Source organism: Notolepis coatsorum (assembly GCF_963971535.1).
Source record: "Notolepis coatsorum genome assembly, chromosome: 2".
NCBI classification, from domain to species: Eukaryota; Metazoa; Chordata; class Actinopteri; order Aulopiformes; family Paralepididae; genus Notolepis; species Notolepis coatsorum.
Genome location: NC_140166.1, coordinates 38,885,141 through 38,906,284, shown reverse-complemented (window position 1 = coordinate 38,906,284; position 21,144 = coordinate 38,885,141). Strand labels below are relative to the sequence as shown.

Sequence of the window (21,144 nt, the reverse complement as noted above, 5' to 3'; positions counted from 1 at the left end):
CATCAGTGGGTGCACTATCAACACTGCAGGTAAAGGGAGGAAACCAGCTGCATTTCATCCTCAACCTTTTTAAAATCTTGAAAACGCCTTGAAAATTCATCATGCAGTTCTCCTAACATGGATGAGTACCTGTGCCGGTGATCATCTGATGGTTTGACTTCTTTCAGGGTTTTCATGTGTTCGAGATTGTTGCTGCCTAGTTGCCTTGAAATTAATTGCAACTTTGTCATGAAGGCTTTCACATGGCTATGCATTTCATGAGCAAAAATGACCTTGCCCTGCAGTTGTGTGCTCAGTAGGGATGGGTACCGTTCACATTTGAACCGATCGGTACCTTTTTTCTGTACTTTAGTCTCTAAAAAAATCCAAACTTCAAATAACCACACTTTTGACCGTTTTTGGCTTACCATTGCCCCAACTGCTTTGTTGTTGAATCAAGTCAAATCCTAGGTAAGCGTATATTGTGCGTGTGAACGTTGACATGAAAAAGTATTTTTAAATTTTTTTTATTATTATGATGTAATCTTTTGCGGGCCGTACAATGCCCAGGTCTGCTGTAGCGTGTAACAAACTACAGTGTGTAGAAATGAACTGATTAGTCAGTAATGGACTATGAACAATGCCTGTCAAATGAGCCATACTATTGTCTCCATAGCTATAATACAGAACACATGATGGGTCTGCAAACATCGCTAATATGGTCAATAACGCTGGCGCCAGGCGGTACAGATAGGGAAAGCTGGTGGCGCTCAAAGAGTTAAGTGTGGGGTCGCCAAAAATAAATCCTAAATAAAATGGGGTTGTGGTTTAAAAAAGTTTGAGAACCCCTGGTATAGAGTATGACTGCAAAAGCCTCCTGTACCCAGTCAGCAGCACACTTACTGTTCTCTGTGACTCTCCTTTTGAGTTCAGGTAGGCCTTTATGGCTGCCAGGCCAGCGTATTCTCCCTGAGCACCGCTGGAAGACAAGACCACCACACGCACACAGTTCAAAGACCAGTCCGGCACATAGACCGTTATCAAAAGGTGAGAGAAAGACAGACAGATGGGCAAAAAAAAAACAGCGTCCCACTACCGTTCCAGTCCAATCTATAGCATGGCATCATCATCAACCTTTATTTATACTCAAAAAGACAATTGAGGTCACCCTCATTTTCAATGTCATCGAGACTTTACAGACATTTCAATGCACACATTTCTACAATATAACAATAATAAATATTAATAACTATCTATATAGTATAAAATGAACATAGGCATAAAATAAGCACACAGATTGACAGAATAAAAAAACAATGCATAAATTGCAGACATAAGAATAGGTATAAAAGACAATAAAAGTAGTGCAATGTAAATGTGCAGACTTAATAATGGCATAAAATAAGTACAAGTACAATGTCACTCGAAGGCATGTGAAGTTTGTGAAGCCCCCCGGAACAGTCAGTCCCCCCAAAACACCCACACATCAATCCCTACCACATCCCCACCCAAGACGCACCCCCCCCGATGTATATATTCTCTCCCCACCGTATGTATATTTCTCTCCCACCCACCCCCTCCTAATGTACAGTCCCCTCCCCATCATATGTATATACTCTGTCAGGATCTATGGGTAACAGTACTGTATATTTGCATATCGTATATGTCACAAATGTAACAGTACTATATACCTGTATGTCATATATGTCCCTATGCCATAAATGTCATGATGTCATGTATGTTGTGTATGTCATAAATGTCACTATGAATTGAAAATGGGGGACCCTGATGTAAACAAGACAAATGTCTTTCTCTGGTCTGCATCCCCTTAACAATTGTATGTATTGAGCCGTACTGTATTGTACCCATTCTGCAATCTGTTAAATAAAGTTTTCATTCATCCATTCATCCATTCATCCATTCATCCATTCATTCATTCATTCATTCATTCATTCATTCATTCATTCATTCATTCATTCATTCATTCATTCATTCATTCATGTGTATGCTTTTCATACACTGAGATGTCAGCAGTAGTGATACCTCTCAAGTTTTGTCTCCATTACCGACACACAGTATGATCTTAGTATGACTACAGACACAGTCTCATCATGTCCTCTGAATTGTGCTATTCGTAAGCACATTACTGCTGGTAAGTGAAGGTAATTGGAGATCAACCGTGTGGGTGGGTGGGTTCACTACATCAGCCACTATCCAAAGAGTTACAAGGAAAATGAAATGCATCATTACCGTAATTCCTCTAATAGTAACCCCGGCTTGTATTTGTTTCAACTGTAGCGGGTACCAGGCTTGTATTAGGAGGAGGCCTGTATAAGAGGGAGGCCTATATTTCAAATTTTCAAACGGATCATAATGAATAAATCAATTTTGTGTCAGTTTGAACCCAGTAAAATGTACTGGGTTCATTTATTGAAACCAAGTACTGTATGAAATAGTAAACAGTGCAATTACAGGTGGTCACTGGTCATTTGAACGTTTTCAAAGTGAAATCAAGTAACTTTACCTCAGCAGCTCAGTATGCAGCTCAGTATATTAGTAACCCGGCTTGTATTAGGAGGCCGGCTTATAATTGCTTAGCTCAAGAGCGCACCCGGCCATTAATAGAGACCCGGCTTGTATTTGAGACCCGGTTACTATTAGAGGAATTACGGTAATTCAGTCGCCACCACTAAAAGCCCTCACAGAAATCCTACACCTGGACTAACGGTACAATACATACAGAAATCCTACACCTGGACTAACAGTACAATACATCTTTAATGAGTCACATCCAATGGAAATGTCATTAGTCTCTAGGATACTAAGCCACTTGTTGAGCCTGTCTCCAGTATTCAGCTCTGAGGTTGTTCATGCATCTTACAGTATTTGCGTTATATGGTCTTTACACTCTACTGCACTTATCTGCTCATTTTGCATAATACTCTCAATATATTCTAAATATCTACATTTGTCCATATGTAAATATCTGTAGATGTGTAAATCTGTCAATATATAAATATCTGTAGATATACAGTATGTAAATCTGTCAATATGTAAATATCTGTAGATGTATGTAAATCTGTCAATATATAAATATCTGTAGATATACAGTATGTAAATCTGTCAATCTGTAAATATCTGTAGATATGTAAATCGTATTCCAATTATTATGATTTCTGTTTATTATTACATAGGTTTATGATTGTTGGTGAGTTGCTTAAAAAAAACTGAAAAAAAGCAAACGTCTGTTCTTCTGACGATGACCTATCTTCCCCCTCGGGAATTAATAAAGTTCTTCTGTTATCTCCAATGTCTTATCTTCAATAAGTAACAGAACAGGTTCTTCTTACACACAAATGTTGTGCTTTACAAAAAAGCTGTGATCTATTAATAAGTTACCTTGATGGGGTTTACATGAATTTTCAACGATTTTCCATAATACGATAAAAGCTCAAACCTTTATTACATATCATTATCCAAAGTATTGTTTGGTTTATAAAACCCTCAATAACCCCCTCCTCTAACTGAATTCATTAGAAGGAAAGTCGAAACCCCCGCTCATAGGACCCCCCCGTATATATAAATTTGATCGTTGATCTGATATGTATTTCTACCCCGATCAACGCTGTCTCTGTGTGTGTATGTGTGGCTGTTTTCCGTTGGGTGCAGGAGGTGGGGGCGCCGCGCTATGAGGGCCATTTCATGTATGCACGAGGAAGGATAATAATGATGATCTAGCGTTGATTTCAGGAAGATTCGATAATCAGCCGAAAAATGACAACGTGTTTTGTGTATTCCACTAAAGGGCTATTATCGCGTCTTTCTCTGGAATTACTAGAAGTCACCAAAACTATACTTGTATTCAAAACGGTATAAAACGAAAATGTACTGATGAAAAAACAATCCGTTTTGTACATGTTGACTGCAAGCAACTCACTGATAATCGACGGGGTGCATTAGACCCATAGCCATCATTTAAGATATATTTTAAGCACTCGCAAATCTCCCAGTCCTCCCATTAATTAAAGCGGTGGCGCTCTAGCGCCCTCTCGCGCACTTAAGCGATGGCGTCCAATGAGTTAACAAATAAAAGAAAAGAAATGAAAGTATGAATGCTATAGGTATAACTTTCTTTAATTTTTTATTATATTCTTTCAGATGATAGTACGAAGGGATCTAGGATAAAGTCAAAGAGCGTTTTTATAAACAAGGTCAGTGGAATGTAAGCTCTGAGACAGAGGGTCTTACCTGTTGGGCTGGAAGGAGATCTTGTCGTAGCCCGTGATCTCACAGAGGTCCTGCTCCAGCTGTCTGAAGAGCTGCTGGTAGCCCTCCGCCTGGTCCAGTGGCACGAACGGGTGGAGGTTGGCAAACTCCCTCCAGGTGATGGGCTAGAGACGGAGAGAGAAACAGAGATTAAATATAAAAATGATGATATCTGCTTTGTTAAAGGTTACGAAATATAAAATGTTACAATCCACACTATGTTGATTTGATAGTATCTAACTGAAATCAACTTTGTGTCAGTTGTCTTCAGTCAGCTTGTACAGACAGGAGCTTGACCCTATAGACCTGTTCGCTGTATACGTCAGACTCGCGCGTATCACCGGGGCAGAAAGGAACGTAATCCTGGTCAGAACAAGGGGGCAGACTACAATATATTTGCCTTTGTTAGCCATACTAGCGATCTAACCATCAATCCATGCCAAAGATAGATATGTAAAAGGTGAAAGACTCACTCACAGCCATGCTGATTTGGCTAAATGACATCCAGCCGTTTTCGTTTGAAACTACTTTTAATCAGGGGAGTGCCATGGTTTCTCCATAGAGCCCCGTCATATTATTTTAGTGCAGCAGCTCGTGCAGGTCCGAGGCAACTTAGTCACGTGACTCAGGTGGTATTACTGATTGGCTCGAACGCGGTATGTTTGGGGGCGACAGTGGCTCGGGAGGTAGAACGTGGGTCGTCTGGTAATCCGGAGGTTCCCGGTTCGATTCCAACTCCTCAAGGGCAGCGTGTCGAAGTGTCCTTGAGCAAGACACTTAACCCCTAACTGCTCCCGATGAGCAGGTTGGCACCTTGCATGGTTGCCTCCGCCATCGGTGTGTGAATGTGTGAGTGAATGGGTAAAATGTGAGGAACAAATTGTAAAGCGCTTTGGATAAAAAGCACTATATAAATGCAGCCATTTACCATTTACAGCAAACAGGTCTATTGACTTTGCATTGGTTTGTGGCCAACTAGCCAGGGGCTAGAAAGAGGAACAGCATGGATTGCGCTGAGAAAGGACTCTACCGATCAACATAATTGACCCATCTCAAGCCCCGTCCTCTTTCCTTGATCCTCTAATCACAACCAGGGCTTGACATTAACACCCGCCACCCGCCAAATGCGGGTAGAATTCGGCAGTGGCGTGTAACTCCGTCACTCTTACCAGCCACTTTGGCGGGTAGACCATGCAGCATCACGTTTTAGAGTCGTAGTGAAGAGAGTCTCTCTCTCTCTCTCTCGGAACGCAGTGCACGCTTACTTGCGTCGCGCGTAATGAGATTCTCTTTCGCTCTCTCCCGGAACGCAGTGCACGCTTACTTGCGTCGCGCGTAATGATATTCTCTTTCTCTCTCTCTCTCTCTCTCGGAACTCAGTGCGCGCTTACTTGCGTCGCGCGTAATGAGATTCTCTTTCTCTCTCTCTCGGAACGCAGTGCACGCTTACTTGCGTCGCGCGTAATGAGATTCTCTTTCTCTCTCAGAGCGCAGTGCGCGCTTACTTGCGTCGCGCGTAATGAGAGTCTCTCTCTCTCTCTCTCTCTCTCTCTCTGTCTCAAGTAGCCAAAGTGTAGTGTGTGTGTGTGTGTGTGTGTGTGTGTGTGTGATTTTTGGCTGGTGAAAATGCTTAGTGGCTAGCTAGTGACTTTAGAAAACCACTAGCCACAGTGGCTGGTGAGCTAAAAAGTTAATGTCAAGCCCTGGTCACAACTGTTGCTTCCCTCTGACAAACTTCAGGCTGCCTGGTGGACTTACCATGAGCTCTGAGGAACTGTTCAGCTTCATCGTGCAGGAGCCCTGAAAAAGAGAGAAAAGAGAACTTGTATCACTCCATTATTCAGACTTATTCAGGTGTGTTTGTGTCTTTTTGACGTCAGGTAGACTCACCAGTGGGATCATGCTGTGCACCAGGGAGATGTCTTTGTTCTCCAGACGCTTCATGTAGCGAACGATGTTGGTCTCAGAGTGGAAGCTGAAGGGACCAACCAAAGGGATTAAGGGGATTTAAACCACGTGAGTGATCTGTTCACTCTCAAATAATAATATTCCTGTTTGTTAATATTGCTATTGATATCAATGTAATGCCAGTGAGTAAAACCTTTTTTTTCTTTTTTTAAAGGTTAAACACTTTTCAGTAATTGGGAGGAAAAACAAAATGTTCACATTGACACAGTTTTTTAAGTTCTACATTGGGGTTTTGAATGGGTTCTGCTTCTGTGGTATTTGGGTTGATGAAACTTGCTCTCAACACAGGGAACCACTTTCAATTCAAGAAAGAACATGACAATGACCAAATGTAGAGGTACTTTTGGTACTTGTCCGGCAGCATGGCTACATGAGTATAGAGCTCCGGACTCATCACCGGTTCAAGCTGGGGGCAAGGCCGTTGTCCGAAAGTGGTGTTGTTGTCCAGCAGGGATCACTCTGTCGTCTGGACTTGTCAGTAACAACGCCCCTGTTACGGTGATGGGGACACCGTACAGCTGCGAGTGCCGTCCTTCGGATGAGACGCTAAACCGAGGTCCTGACTGAATCTCGGTCGTTAAATAACCCAGGGCACCTATCGCAAAGAGTAGGGGGCTCCCCGACGTTCCTGGTCAAATTCCCAACCAGGTCTCTGACATCAAGGCCACCTAATCATCCCTCCCCTTAATTGGCTGATTTCAATCCCTGTCTCCTGAGCCGTTCAGCCATTGTGTAGTGTGCAATGTGATGTGTGCCTGGTGCCAGTGTATGGCAGCCATTGAGCCTGCGTAGCCCAAGTTTGGGTGCTACCAGTGGTGGCAATTTCCACCCTACATTGTGGTGTCTAGAAAAGCGCTATATAAAGGTAATGATCATTCATTCATTCATTTTGCCAGCAGCAGTTTTCTGTTACACTGCTGGGTTGCAGACAAGACGTGAGACGGACCGACCTGTTGAAGATGGTGTGAGCGAGGAATTTGCTGGTCCTCTTGAAAGGACTTCCCAAGATCCCCTTCACCCTCTCGCCCATCTTCTCAGCAATCAGTTCCTAGAAATATAACAGCATGTGAAATTAGAAATAGAGGCCGCTTACTTCATGAAGTCACTCTTGGAGAGGAAGAATATTTAGCAGTATACTGTAAAATACAAAAACAAAAAACACACAACGACGCGATAACAAACGTACGGCTGAAGATTCACAGCCGAAAACCCAGAGGAGATCGTCCAGGTCCCGCTCGGTCACCGTCTCGTCGAGGGAAACGCCCAACTGTCGGAGAAACAAAAGTCAACCTCCTCAACCTCAACAGCTTCACCTCTACTATGAAAATGAATAGAGAAAAATGCATATTCACTGCATCCGGCAAAATGTATGGTTCTCTATAAAGTCTATAGCCTGTTCTCACCACTCCCGGGCTGTAGACTCGGAGGTTGATTTGCCTCTGTATGGCCCTATCCTGGATGTCTTTGGCTGCCACGCTGCAGTTGACCTTTAAAGTGTCGAAGAACATCTCGCTGTGCAGCCTGTGGCCCGCCCTCCTCAGCCCTGAAACACAAACAGGTTCACTGTTAAAAACATGGTCAAGTGAAAGCTCTCTGGTCCATAATTCACATTACTGTCCAAAAAGCCAATACCCTCAGCGAGGATCAGAGCGGCGCTGTGAGTCCTCTCTGCGACGTGTCGGAGGCCTTGTGGTCCGTGGTACACCGCGTACATGGCTGCCATGTTGGCCAACAGAGCCTGAGAGGGACACAGGTCATTCACTGAATAAAGTACAGTTTACGGATAGTGTAAACACTTCTAAAAGTAATACCATGATATTTCTCTTATTGTTCTTCACCATTCACTTGTCACAATGTGTGTGTGTGTGTGTGTGTGTGTGTGTGTGCAGGGCCGGACTGGGGTAATAATTCATACCGGGAGATATAGGGCGAAATATAGCCCCAATCAGGCCACTTTTTAAGTGGGGGTCTGGGGGCCCCCCACCCGGAAAATTTGAGTTACAAAGACTTAATTTCCTGCATTCTGGTGAATTTTAGTGCATGTGAATCACAAACTAATGAGCCAACAATTGCTTAGTACAATGTACTGTTATGAACCTCAAATAAAACTGTTGTGGCACTAGCAATGGTACTCTCTCCACCTTCAAAAAGAAAAAAGCAAGAGCACAACATATTTTTCTATTTACTATTATAATACAGTTAACCACTCTCTCCAGCTATTCAAACAAGGCAAGAGCACAATACCATATTCACTTTACTGATGCACTACCCATCAACAGTTAAAATAGCCCTTACACAAACATTAAATAACAGACCTTTCATTACAATACTATAATAACAGTAGCCACTGCCAGAATAGTGACACATGTATCACATGTGGTGAGCACACGCATGCATGCACAACGAAGACACAAGATTGCGTTGTCTCAATCATTTTAACTATAAAATTAGCTCAAAGTATGAGCTCACTGACTGAAATTTCCAACAAAAAGCATCAATCTTGGTTGTCGATACTGGAGATGACGGGTGCTCAAGTAATCTCGCCTTATGGTACATACATGTGGGTATATGCATGTATATATGTATATATATGTGTGTGTGTATGTATGTATATGTATGTATATATATATATATTCTTATTAATTTATATATTTAATTTATACATGACTATTTTTTTTTTTTTTTTTTCATTATTCTGATTTAACTGATGGTCTTGTCATTGTCGTTATTATTATTATTATTATTATTATTATTATTATTATTATTATTATTATTATTATTATTATTATTATTATTATTATTATTATTATTATTATTATTATTATTATTATTATTATTATTATTATTACTGTTATTGTCCTGTGATGTCTTGTTTATTAGTATTGTTATTGTATTGTATTGTCTTGTTTCATGTTGAAAAGGGAAAATAAAGTAAAACTGTTAAAAAAAAAAAAAAAAAAAAAAAAAAAAAGCATCAATTGTCAAATAATATTGATCACATTAACTAGACTAGATGTTTGAGGAAATTAGAAAGGGAACAACAACTTAACCCTTGTGTCTGATCAGATTCTTATTTTTTTGATAACTTTGCAGTGATTATGTTTGTAGCCAATGTGGCAAAGGTGTGTAATCTTTGAATTATCTTGGAATTATTTTGACTCTCTCTTTCATAAATTGTTTATTCAACTTCAGCCCCACCACATATTGTTTTTTGTAATGTCAGATTTAACAACTCCTTTTGGGAGTGTGCCATCTGCCATTCCATTCGCCGCCTCCACGGTCAATCAGTTGTATCGCCTGGTCCCGCCTCCACCAATCACAAGCGGCAGCACGGCTCCATTGTGTGTGTGTGTGTGTGTGTCCGCGTGAGGGAGAGAGTCAGATAGTTCTCCAACTCTGTGGCAGCCAGTGAAATCCTGGTTGTTCCCCACCCACCTGGTTATCTAAAAACTATCGCGCCGCGCCGCCGCCACAACTAGAAACAATGGCCTGGCAAAAAAAATATATATATATTATAATAAAAAAAATATATAATTTTTTTTTTTTTTTTTTTTTATCTGTGCAGGCCAGGCCACCGGGAAAACTCCCGGTGCTCCCGATGGCCAGTCCGGGCCTGTGTGTGTGTGTGTGTGTGTGTGTGTGTATATATATGGGGTTCTATACTTGTCTTTCAACTATACTACTAACAGCATGTCAGCATCCTGCATTGTCCAACTAACACCTCTCCCGAAGGCTACGCGTCACTGTCCGCTTCCATTCATTGTGCTAAGCTAGGCTAACATGTAGCCAGATAGCTTTCTACTGAACGCACAGAGAGGAAACTGGTATCTTCTTGTCTCTCTCTGGAGAAGATGGTAAGCTAATTTCCCAAAATGTTGGCGTGTTCCTTTAAAGGTCCCATGTTTTGCTATTCCTTTCACTATTTGGGCAATGTTACACGATTCCTGTGAGACTATGGAACACATCTGTAAGGTTTTTTTCAAATAAATTCATTGTTTTGTATTTCTAATCAAGTACTCTAAAGCAGCATTTTTCCACTTCAAGATTTCAAGCTGTTTTGGACTGGGCTCCGCCCATACTCGCAAAGCGCTTTGAGTCACAGTCACCCACAGTCTGCACTGGCAGACAGAGAGAGACATAGAGAGATAGAGGAGGATACTAATAAATTTCGCCACAGGGGGCATAATCCCACGGGACAATGCATTGGTAACTTGTTTCAAATGACAATATATACCCCTGTGAATATTATTGCACGGATCGGAATACACGTGGGAGTGTGCGTGTGCGCTATGATATTTTGCAACAGGTTGATGTGACGCGAGTGCCGACGGGGAGAGAGCGGAGAGCGAGCGGGCGGGAGGGGGAGAGGGACGGATGCAGAGCGTTTTGCGCGCGCTCCCGACTGCTTGTGTGTGTTTCCCCACACACGCGCGGTCGGGAGTGTGTGTGTAAGATGCTCCGTGTCCCTCTCTCTTCCTCTCCCTCTCTATCAGATGTTACTGGTCCTACCTGGGCGGTGCAGATGTTACTGGTAGCCTTGTCTCTGCGGATGTGCTGCTCTCTGGTCTGCAGAGCCAGGCGGTACACCTCCTTACCCGCTGCATCCCTGGAAGACAAACGGGTGACTTTACTTCTTGGGTGCATTCATACGCATCACCATACATCCAAACTCAAGAGAAAGGACCCTTCAAATTCAAATTGAGCCAAGGACTCTTGAAACGGGAGACCATGGAAATAGAGTACAACACAACTGTAAAAGTAGAGACAGAGCAAAATGTCCACGTTGAGATCACAATAGTTTCGGGGGAGATTCTGACCCCTGACTGACTGACTTGACTTCTCTCACCTGGTGACTCCCACCATCCTCCCCGGCATCATCCGGACCAGGCTTTCTTTGACGGAGAAGAAAGCGGCGTGGGGGCCGCCATAGCAGAGGGGAACGCCGAACCTCTGGGAGCTGCCCAGGGCGATGTCCACCCCGAACTCACCGGGGGGGCGCAGCACGCACAGGGCTAGCAGATCCGTGGCACAGCAAGCCAGGGCCTGGACAGAGAAAGAAGGGACACAATTAACCTTTGTGGCAGAATCACTGAATGCCCTCTGGTCACTTAATGAAAAACAAATACGTTTGAGTAAAAAAGTATTTTTGTGTGTACGTGTTTTTAGAGCACCTAATCCCCATTTCACATTTAGTAACTAATCATCTATCTTCTATGCATATTATTTTGAAACATACCATGAATGTATTTCAAGAAAGGAACATCAGATCAAACATCTTTGTACTGTAGCAATATGGAGCAGATGGGCATTCAGTGTCTTAATCAGGGCCACTCTAACAGGGTTGGACTGGTTGTGTCAGGGTCACACCTGGGTCCTCCGACCACCCATAGAACGCTCTCTGACCACCCGACCCAATCCTACCTACACAGGAAGTCTCTCTAAAAGCTAATAGTCAACTGACTCATTCAGATACAGGAGGAACAACAACACTTGCAGACAGACTGAGGAAAGCAACAGTTGTAATTGGAGGATCAAGGAAAGAGGGCAGGGTTTGAGATAACCCCAATTGGGGGGGTGAGGGTATGAGTCCTGGTCATTGCAATAGCGGCTCCTACTGGTCGGAGGTTCAGCAGGGAGGGAATCTGGGGGAAATAGCGTGAACCTCTGTGCATGTTGCTCTCTCCAAGTGAAACTCCTCGCAGTCAAGTGAAAAGAAGCGGCTGGCAACTCCACATTTATCAGAGGCATGTGGTAGTCTAGCCCTGCCCAGACCGACAGTAGGGCAGCATGTGGTGGTCTACCCCTGCCCAGACCGACAGTAGGGCAGCATGTGGTGGTCTACCCCTGTCCAGACCGACAGTAGGGCAGCATGTGGTAGTCTACCCCTGCCCAGACCGACAGTAGGGCAGCATGTGGTGGTCTAGCCCTGCCCAGACCGACAGTAGGGCAGCATGTGGTGGTCTAGCCCTGCCCAGACCGACAGTAGGGCAGCATGTGGCAGTCTACCTCTGCCCAGACCGACAGCAGGGAAGCATGTGGTAGTCTACCCCTGCCCAGACCGACAGTAGGGCAGCACAACGACCAGGGGGGAATTGGCATAACGACTAAATTGGGGGATGGGAGAAAAGGCTAATTTGTTTGTTTGTTTTATTAGGATCCCCATTAGATGTCAAATGAACAACCCGCTAGTCTTCCTGGGGTCCTCACGAGAAAAGAATACAACAGAATACAAATACAGAATGTAATTAGCAGGGGCGGCTGGGTAGTGCAGTGGACTAAGTGCTCGCCTACCACCGCAGAGACACTGGGATCGAATCCAGCTGTCAGCGGTACCTCCGGCTTGGTCAGTCGTCCCTACTAACACAATTGGCAGTGTTAGCGGGTGGGAAGCCGGTGGGGTATGTATCCTGGTCGTTGTAAACAGTGACTCCTACTGGTTGGTCGGGGCGCCTGCTCAGCAGGGAAGGGATCTGAGGGAGGTAGTGTGATCCTCCCACGCGTTACACTCCCCCAGTGAGAGTCCTCGCTGTCAGGTGAAAAGAAGCGGCTGGCTGACTCCACATGTATCGGAGGAGGCGTGATAGTCTTAAACCCTCCCTAGGCTGGCAAGTGGGGGACAAATGCGCGCAACGACCAGGAAGGGAATTGGCATAACGACAAAAAAATTGGGATGGGAGAAAAATACGGAAAAAGGGGGAGAAAAAAATAGATCAAAAGAGAATGTAATTAGCAATACAATTAAAACAAGAAAGAAAGAAGAAAGTAAACCCCAGCTGGTGAGACGGTGATCCCTCTCTTACCCCTCCCTTGTGCGCCCGGTCCACCAGCTCGGTGAAGTCCTCCACCCTGCCGTCGGTGTCGGGGTACTGGAAGAGCACGCCGCTCACGTCCTTCCCACTGAAGTCCATCTCGTGAGGCAGCTTCAGCACCGTCTTCACGCCAATGTAACTGCAGTCAATGCAACAGTCAGGAGAGCATGAGGATCAGGGTGTTTCACCTAATGACTAGAAAACATCATCATTTGGTGTCTTTTATTACTGGATCTTGTAAACGAGTCACAGTTGAACAGTAAAACCATGCTTCTCCAATGTTTACCTACAGTACTCTTACCACTGCACAGACATTCCTTTGAAAGTGGTTACCAATGGTTAAAGACAGCCATGTTGGAAGAAGAGAGAACTATACAAGCATTCCATGCAAGGCCTCTATAGGGAGGTGTAGTGGTTACGTCATTGCCGTTTTTCGTGTTCCACCCTGAGTAAAAAAGTATTTTTGTGTGTACGTGTTTTTAGAGCACCTAATCCCCATATCACATTTAGTAACTAATCATCTATCTTCTATGTATATTATTTTGAAACATACCATGAATGTCTTAATCAGGGCCACTCTAACAGGGTTGGACTGGTTGTGTCAGGGTCACACCTGGGTCCTCCGACCACCCATAGAACGCTCTCTGACCACCCGACCCAATCCTACCTACACAGGAAGTCTCTCTAAAAGCTAATAGTCAACTGACTCATTCAGATACAGGAGGACCAACAACACTTGCAGACAGACTGAGGAAAGCAACAGTTGTAATTGGAGGATCAAGGAAAGAGGGCAGGGTTTGAGATAACCCCAATTGGGGGGGTGTTGGAAGAAGAGAGAACTATACAAGCATTCCATGCAAGGCCTCTATAGGGAGGTGTAGTGGTTACGTCATTGCCGTTTTTCGTGTTCCACCCTCTGTCCAACGCAATGTATTTCCCCATTGCCCATTTTTAAATCGTCTTGTTTAAAACAAATAAAGCATTAACATTGGCATGGTGTACCTTTCTGTGCTTATTCATCCACATTCTATAGCTCAACATGAAAATATTCGCAATTAATCATAATGAAAAATCGCGAAATTTTATTTCAACCAAAGATTTTTAAACAATAATGTTAGTGATAGAAGGGAACTCATTTTGTGCAAAAATGTAAAGCTTTTCAATTTCCATGCGGCAGAATTGTTACAATAGCCGATAATCCATTTTCCCAATGATAAATCCCTATACGGGTGGAACAACCAGTGACGTCAGACTACACCTCCTTATTGTCCATATTCAAACAGCGGCCATTTTGCTCTTATGTCAATATCGTCTGAATATGCTAAATTAGGATAGGTTCATGGATCATACACTGGTTTGTGTGTGGTTGTTGTACGGGTGTAACAGAGTACATACTTGGCTCGGGTCTGCACCACGGCGATGGTCTGTGGATGGCAGCGTGGGTCGATGTAGAATGTCCTCCTTTTGTTCTGTCTGTGAGGGCAGGCAGTGGACACGAGACAGTAGCTTGTCAATTGTCCTATTTTACCATTAATATAGCTATTTACTTCCATGTGTTATTTATTGATGGACTGTATTGAACTATGGTGACTGTTATCTCTTGCCTTCTGGCCATCATATATTTCATTTTTTTTTTTTTACAAAAAATATAAAATAAATTACATTATTTGTGTGATTTGGCTTGGCACCCAGGTTTTGTGTGCTTTTGTATCTTATATGTGCTTTTAAGGGGCAGTACATACTTGTCACATGACTATGTGAGGAGTTTTAAATTGGACACCTCTCCCCAATGTTTTTACCTGTGGCAGAGCTACTAGCCAGGGGGCCTACAGTACCTGTGGCAGAGCTACTAGCCAGGGGGCCTACTGTACCTGTGGCAGAGCTACTAGCCAGGTGGGCCTACAGTACCTGTGGCAGAGCTACTAGCCAGGTGGGCCTACTGTACCTGTGGCAGAGCTACTAGCCAGGGGGCCTACTGTACCTGTGGCAGAGCTACTAGCCAGGGGGCCTACTGTACCTGTGGCAGAGCTACTAGCCAGGTGGCCTACAGTACCTGTGGCAGAGATACTAGCTAGGTGGGCTACCTGTGGCAGAGCTACTAGCCAGGTGGCCTACAGTACCTGTGGCAGAGCTACTAGCCAGGTGGGCCTACTGTACCTGTGGCAGAGCTACTAGCCAGGTGGGCCTACAGTACCTGTGGCAGAGCTACTAGCCAGGTGGCCTACAGTACCTGTGGCAGAGCTACTAGCCAGGGGGCCTACAGTACCTGTGGCAGAGCTACTAGCCAGGTGGCCTACAGTACCTGTGGCAGAGCTACTAGCCAGGGGGCCTACAGTACCTGTGGCAGAGCTGCATGGCCTCGGCGGCTGCTGTGCCTTCGTCCAGCAGGGAGGCATTGGCCACAGCCATGCTGGTGATGTCACAGATCATGGTCTGGTAGTTGAGCAGAGACTCCAGGCGCCCCTGGGCGACCTCGGGCTGGTAGGGTGTATACTGAGTCACCCTGGGGGACACAAGGACACACACAAAAAGGACAAGATGGAAGATTAGAGCAGGAGCCAGAACTCTATGATTTTGTAGGCAGAATGTCGTATGCCTCTTTCCCTCTCTTTTTCTGACAAGAGTTCACTTCCTATTAAGGAATATTGAGACTTCTCATAAACATAAATGATGCCATTACTCAGCAAAGTGTTAAGCAAGTCAAGCATTGCATGACAGGACCAAAGAGTTATATTATTATATGGACCGTGCGGAGACTCGTCACGAGATCTCACGTGAGTGAAGTCAATCGATTCATTCTGAATCCAAACTGGGCAACTCGAGCCTCGAGTCACAGGGTTTACAATTAAAGGCACGGTCGTCCGCAGCAGAGCGATCATTTTTAAATGACTAGCAGTGCCCTATAAATAAACATGCTCTAGAAACACGCTAGAATTTACATAACATGGACCCGCAAACGGAGACGATCTGTGATAGAATATGGTACACGTCTGTGAAGGTAGGACAACGAGTGACTACATTTGGTGCAATCGGTGGTGGTAGTTGTTATATAGTTTTCTGTGGTGGTCTTTGTGTCGAGCAGAGGTCAGCCCAGGGCAGATCGCCCACCCTAATAGCCCCATAGAGTCTCTTTAAGTCGGGGGTCAACTCAGGACACTCACCAGCCTGCGTTCTCCAGAAGGTTCCTCTGGATGGGGGGTGGCACTGAGCAGTTGTAGTAGCCCATGCCGATGTAGGACCTCCATATTTTGTTCTTTGATGCAATCTTTTGGAGAGTTTCCAGGACCTCGTTCTCACCTGAACACAAAGAACAGACGGGTCATCATCGTCCTAAATTTTGGGTCCGTTTCAAAGCAACTGAGATTCATTGGATTTATGATACTGCGTGGGCGCCGTGGCATGGCTTTTCTACATGATGATACTATACGACATTTACATTTTGTCATTTAGCCAACGCTTTTATCCAAAGCGACTTACGAGTTCTGTAAACAACGATATACGTTTATAGTCTTTACACGCTACTGGATGATGTCCGATACGCTATGCCATGACTCATGAGATCCAGCAAATGAACAGCATCTCCTCTCCCATCTAGAGAAGGCATGATTCCAGTCAGAATGGAGAGTGCTCTCCAGCACACGACTGATTAAAAAATTAAACGACTGCAATCATGCACATCAGATAGTTGAACCCCCCCCCGGCCCCCCCAAGAAAATTTTGATTTTGATGCACAAAATGCTAATATCAGAGGAGGAAACACAAACAATATCGTTGAATATAGGATATGCTACCTTGTATTTTTCTTACAATCACAATATATGATGTGTAATCTAACACAATGTCCATGGATGTGACACATCTGTGCTACTACTACGCACATGTCGTGAAGAATCATCTCTCTATATGCATCTCTCAGAGAATGACTATAGTCACACATATGGGTTATTTCCCGATGGCTAGTTATTTAGCCTAATTTCCCACTGCTGTAAGGCAGCGCTGCCAATGCACACCCGGCCACAGGGATTCCTCTGGCATTCCCTGGCTGCCTAGCAACAAGGAACGGACAATACCACCAGTACTCTGAACCAAGAGCCCAAACTACTCGCATTTTTTTTTCAAAACAGAGAGGTACTGCAAGTACTACAGTGAATGGATAATATACCGTATGGATGGGGTATGTTTACATGTCCTGCATTAGGGCAGACAATACACACTCAAGTCTTGATATATAAGTGGATGAAATGGCATTGAACACTAAATTAACCCTTTCACCACCACACTACCAAATGGTTAACCCTTCCACCGCGACAATACAGAATGTTAACCCTTTCACTGTCACACAACAAAGGGTTAACCCTTTCACTACAGACGGTTAACCCTTTTACTACCACACTACAGACGGTTAAAAAAAAAAATAATAGGATAACCAACTAGTTCAGAGAGAGCTCTTGTGTGTGTACACTGGTTTCACTGGGTCAGACAGTTTTCCCATGTTCCCAGGGTTCCTCAGAGCAACAAAAGAAGCCTGATTCGGAACCATCCAGCACATCCATTGTTGGAGAGAGAATCCCTTGCTGGCTTTGCAAGCGAAGCCTTCCAAAGCTGAACAAGCAAAAACCAGTATGGCCTCCAGTTTATTCCTTCGGCATGGCTTGTTGTATTGTGAAGCCTGACAGAGGCAGAAGAGAGACCAAAAGAGGAGTCACGGGCAAGGTGTTTTTTAGAAAACACACAGGGTGACCTCCTCTCTTACGCCAAAAGTATCCATTCCAGCTGCTATGCCCATGTGGTTAAATGGCCATTGTTATCTGAGGGTATGGCTTATCAATGCTTTAATAACTGATCAATAGTTACGTTAGTCAATTCATTCAATCAATCGTTCAGCTCTACACAGTCAGAAAATAATGACAATGTAATAACCTCTATTGCCAAAAGAAAAGTTGTAGTATTTAGTTGCACATAAGCTTCTGTCAAAATAAAATCCATTTGATTTTGAAACTTTTGTTCCCAAATAGGGTCGGTCAGGGTGAATGAACAGCTATAGGGAAAATATAATGCTGCACACTTTCAAGGATGAAAGCAAACCATTTTATAATTCATTGATCATTTAACGTGTTTGTAGTTTAGGAGACAACCGCTTGGTTTGAAGATGCATTGGTATTTGAAGGACTGCCATTATTAATTGCCTGTACTTTAACGTGATAACTGCATGCTGTAAATCTTCAGTAAGTGATAAGACCGCCCGATAGCCCGCTGCCTCTGATATATAATGCGGTAGTAGCGCTTTTTGTCAAGGAGTGCGTCTGAAAAAAAAAACAATAAACCAGCATCACTGATTGCAAAACGTTTCAAAGGTCTCACAGATAAATAAAATGTAAGGTGGACATTTAACGTTAAAACAGATCTACCGTACATTATAAAAAAATTATAATCATTGAGAAAAAAGGAGGGAAAACGCACAAGTGCATGCAAAACACCAAATTAACCTTATTAGGAATCTCATTGGAGTGTGATGTAATGTGAACAGCGCTATAACCAGATTGAACTGGACTTGGGACAGAGGCTCAGGGCTGAACTTTACACTCCAGTTGCCATCCTATTAGCATCGGCTTCCCAACAGGAGATTGGTGCTGCTCGTTGGGTTTCGCAAAAACAACTCCTTTTATGTTCAAAGGAAGACGCAACAGAGAGCGCTTCATGACACAGTATTCAACCATTCACTTGCCTCGATTTATTACGCGGTGCTGACTGTGTGCGTTATATTGTGTTCCAACTGCTGACATGAATGAAATAGACGGAATATTCTGTGGATTTACATTACATTAATCTCACAACAATCACAATATTTTTTAAACATAATAATAGGTTAATAAATAGCCTAATAATAAGGTGACATCAAAAGTTACTGAAATAAAACATGCAGTTAATAAGTGAACTTACAGACAGGATCATCCATTCTCATACTTCTTTGAATGCGGATGGATGCTGGAAGTGTGTTCTCTATCAACTCGGCGATCGACTGAAAACAATCATCATTTGTTTGATCAACAAAGCACCCAAAATATATCTTCTAATGATGAAATAAGCGTTCACATTCATACAATTTCAAGTGCCAAGGCTATGTATGTAGGCAACAACAGCTGAACAATTTAGACAATGCACTTATTTCTTTCAGACTAAATAATTGATACAAAATGATAGTAGCCCAAATCTTACCTCGAGTCCAAGGGTATCCAGCATTTCTCTCTTCTCTCTCTCACCTGGACCAATGTGTCTTTCAGCGAAATCATCGTGTCTCGGGAGGACTCTATCGATCTGTCTGGAGGAAAACACTGCAGATGTCCGAAGGCTTCGAACTGTTACAGGCGCATCACAGCTTGATCGGATTCTGGATAGAAGTGTCCCCACTGGGCGGCTCTTGCCAGCCAGTTGTCTGCAAGGTGCATGGGGATTCACCGACTTGGCGAAGATGATTCCCCAAGACTTGGCGCAACTCTGCATGTTTAAAATCACTAAACGGGCCGCGTGTACGAAAAAGCAATCCCGTTCGTTCCCTGCTATCACCTCAAGAGAATCCCCCCTGAGACTGATGATGCGATTCCTCCGAGGAGAGGCTCTCTGCTAAAACTACTTCAAACTGCTTAGCATAACGCCTTCCCAGTTGCATGAAAGCGGACCAATCGACACAGAGACATTGCTGACGCAGTGACGAGCCCCAGTCAAACAGCTGCTTACTGTAACTTTCTCACGTGTGCTGCCCATTGTAAGCCAGAGCGCAACTCTGTAGGGCTAATGTTCACTTGTTGTAGCACTTATGGACTGACCTACTATAACCTGCTACTGCACAGAACCTAATTAAGAACCAGTGGTGGGAACGTTCAACCCTCGAACCGATTGACCTCTAAAGGTTATGTTAAAGTGGTATGCGGTCTAGTTATGCTGCTCTGATTAAAAGTTATGTTAAAGTGGTATGCGGTCCAGTTATGCTGCTCTGATTTAAAAGCTATGTTAAAGTGGTATGCGGTCCAGTTATGCTGCTCTGATTAAAAGTTATGTTAAAGTGGTATGCGGTCCAGTTATGCTGCTCTGATTAAAAGTTATGTTAAAGTGGTATGCGGTCCAGTTATGCTGCTCTGATTAAAAGTTATATATCGTATTAGCTTACGCTCTGCGCTCAAGTGGAACACATCCCATAGCCAGTCTAATACTGAATACATTTCTTCACATGTACACACCCATCCGCCTGACCACACCCCCATCCGCTCCTCTACATAAGCAGGGGTGTGGCCATACTAACAGCTCCTTCCCTATTTTCACCACCGACAAGTGTCTGTATACACCACTTGAGTTTAGTGCCGAAATAGTTGTTGGAAAGAAGCTACGTGGACATTGTATCTTATTTTTTCTCTCTTTCGCCAATTTTCGAGAAAAGCTAAGTCATAATGTCTGCACCTTCGGGGGGTTCGAACGCTCACAGCGGCACCCTTCACCAGCGTTTCTCCATTGCCGCGTCCGCCGTGCGTCGTGGGGCTGCTCTGACTCCACAGTCGTGGCAGTCAGATACGCCCGAGCGGCGCCCGGTGGTGAGTCTGCCTCTCCGAGGGGCCGTTGAGCCGCCGTCTCCCGTGAGATGGCCTAGTTCCGGCCCTGGTTCCCCCGCCAGTGGACGGTCGGCCGATAGGCCGACAGCTCCTCTGGTGCCTGGGGATTTCCGACGCAGGCTCTTCGCCTCTGCTCGCTCCCGTCGTAGGGCGGCGAGCTGCAGGGGCGAACGGCCTGGCTTTGGGGAGGTGCTGGAGCCGAACGAGGGTGCTCTTGCCCTGTCTCTGTTTCCGATGGAAACTGAGGATCACATGGAGGGGGCGAGAGCGCTCTTGTTTGATGCCCCAATGGATTCGTATCATTCTCCCCCTCGGAGTGTGGCAGGGAGTGTTGCGTCTCCTTGGGGTCCCTTGTTCTCCGGTGTTGGGTTAGAACCTCCGACCCTGAGACAAGATGCCCAGCTATCTGCCGTGTCGGATGGTGGCGCCCGATATGGCAGCCTCCCGTACGTGAGGGACGCGGGCGACGTGGAGGGAGGTGCACAAGGGGAGTTGCGTGCCTTGTTCCCCGAGCTCATGGC

At 44.5% G+C, this 21,144-nt stretch overlaps 1 protein-coding gene across 1 annotated transcript in view; it reads right to left on the bottom strand.

Annotated features, from left to right (window-relative positions):
* Positions 1 to 19,373, bottom strand: part of gldc (glycine dehydrogenase (decarboxylating)) — a 42,734-nt gene extending 23,361 nt beyond the window's left edge. The window contains exons 1-16 of the mRNA XM_084308834.1: positions 19,239 to 19,373; positions 18,963 to 19,041; positions 16,184 to 16,319; positions 15,361 to 15,525; positions 14,418 to 14,495; positions 13,014 to 13,161; positions 11,060 to 11,256; positions 10,723 to 10,819; positions 7,846 to 7,951; positions 7,617 to 7,756; positions 7,400 to 7,480; positions 7,164 to 7,261; positions 6,136 to 6,220; positions 6,004 to 6,045; positions 4,228 to 4,370; positions 883 to 958 (exon numbers count right to left, since the gene is read on the bottom strand). Coding sequence (XP_084164960.1) covers positions 883 to 958; positions 4,228 to 4,370; positions 6,004 to 6,045; positions 6,136 to 6,220; positions 7,164 to 7,261; positions 7,400 to 7,480; positions 7,617 to 7,756; positions 7,846 to 7,951; positions 10,723 to 10,819; positions 11,060 to 11,256; positions 13,014 to 13,161; positions 14,418 to 14,495; positions 15,361 to 15,525; positions 16,184 to 16,319; positions 18,963 to 19,041; positions 19,239 to 19,262 — 1,695 coding nt within the window. The 5' untranslated portion in view covers positions 19,263 to 19,373. The remainder of the gene's footprint in view (positions 1 to 882; positions 959 to 4,227; positions 4,371 to 6,003; positions 6,046 to 6,135; positions 6,221 to 7,163; positions 7,262 to 7,399; positions 7,481 to 7,616; positions 7,757 to 7,845; positions 7,952 to 10,722; positions 10,820 to 11,059; positions 11,257 to 13,013; positions 13,162 to 14,417; positions 14,496 to 15,360; positions 15,526 to 16,183; positions 16,320 to 18,962; positions 19,042 to 19,238) is intronic.
* Between the last annotated feature and the right edge of the window lie 1,771 nt (positions 19,374 to 21,144).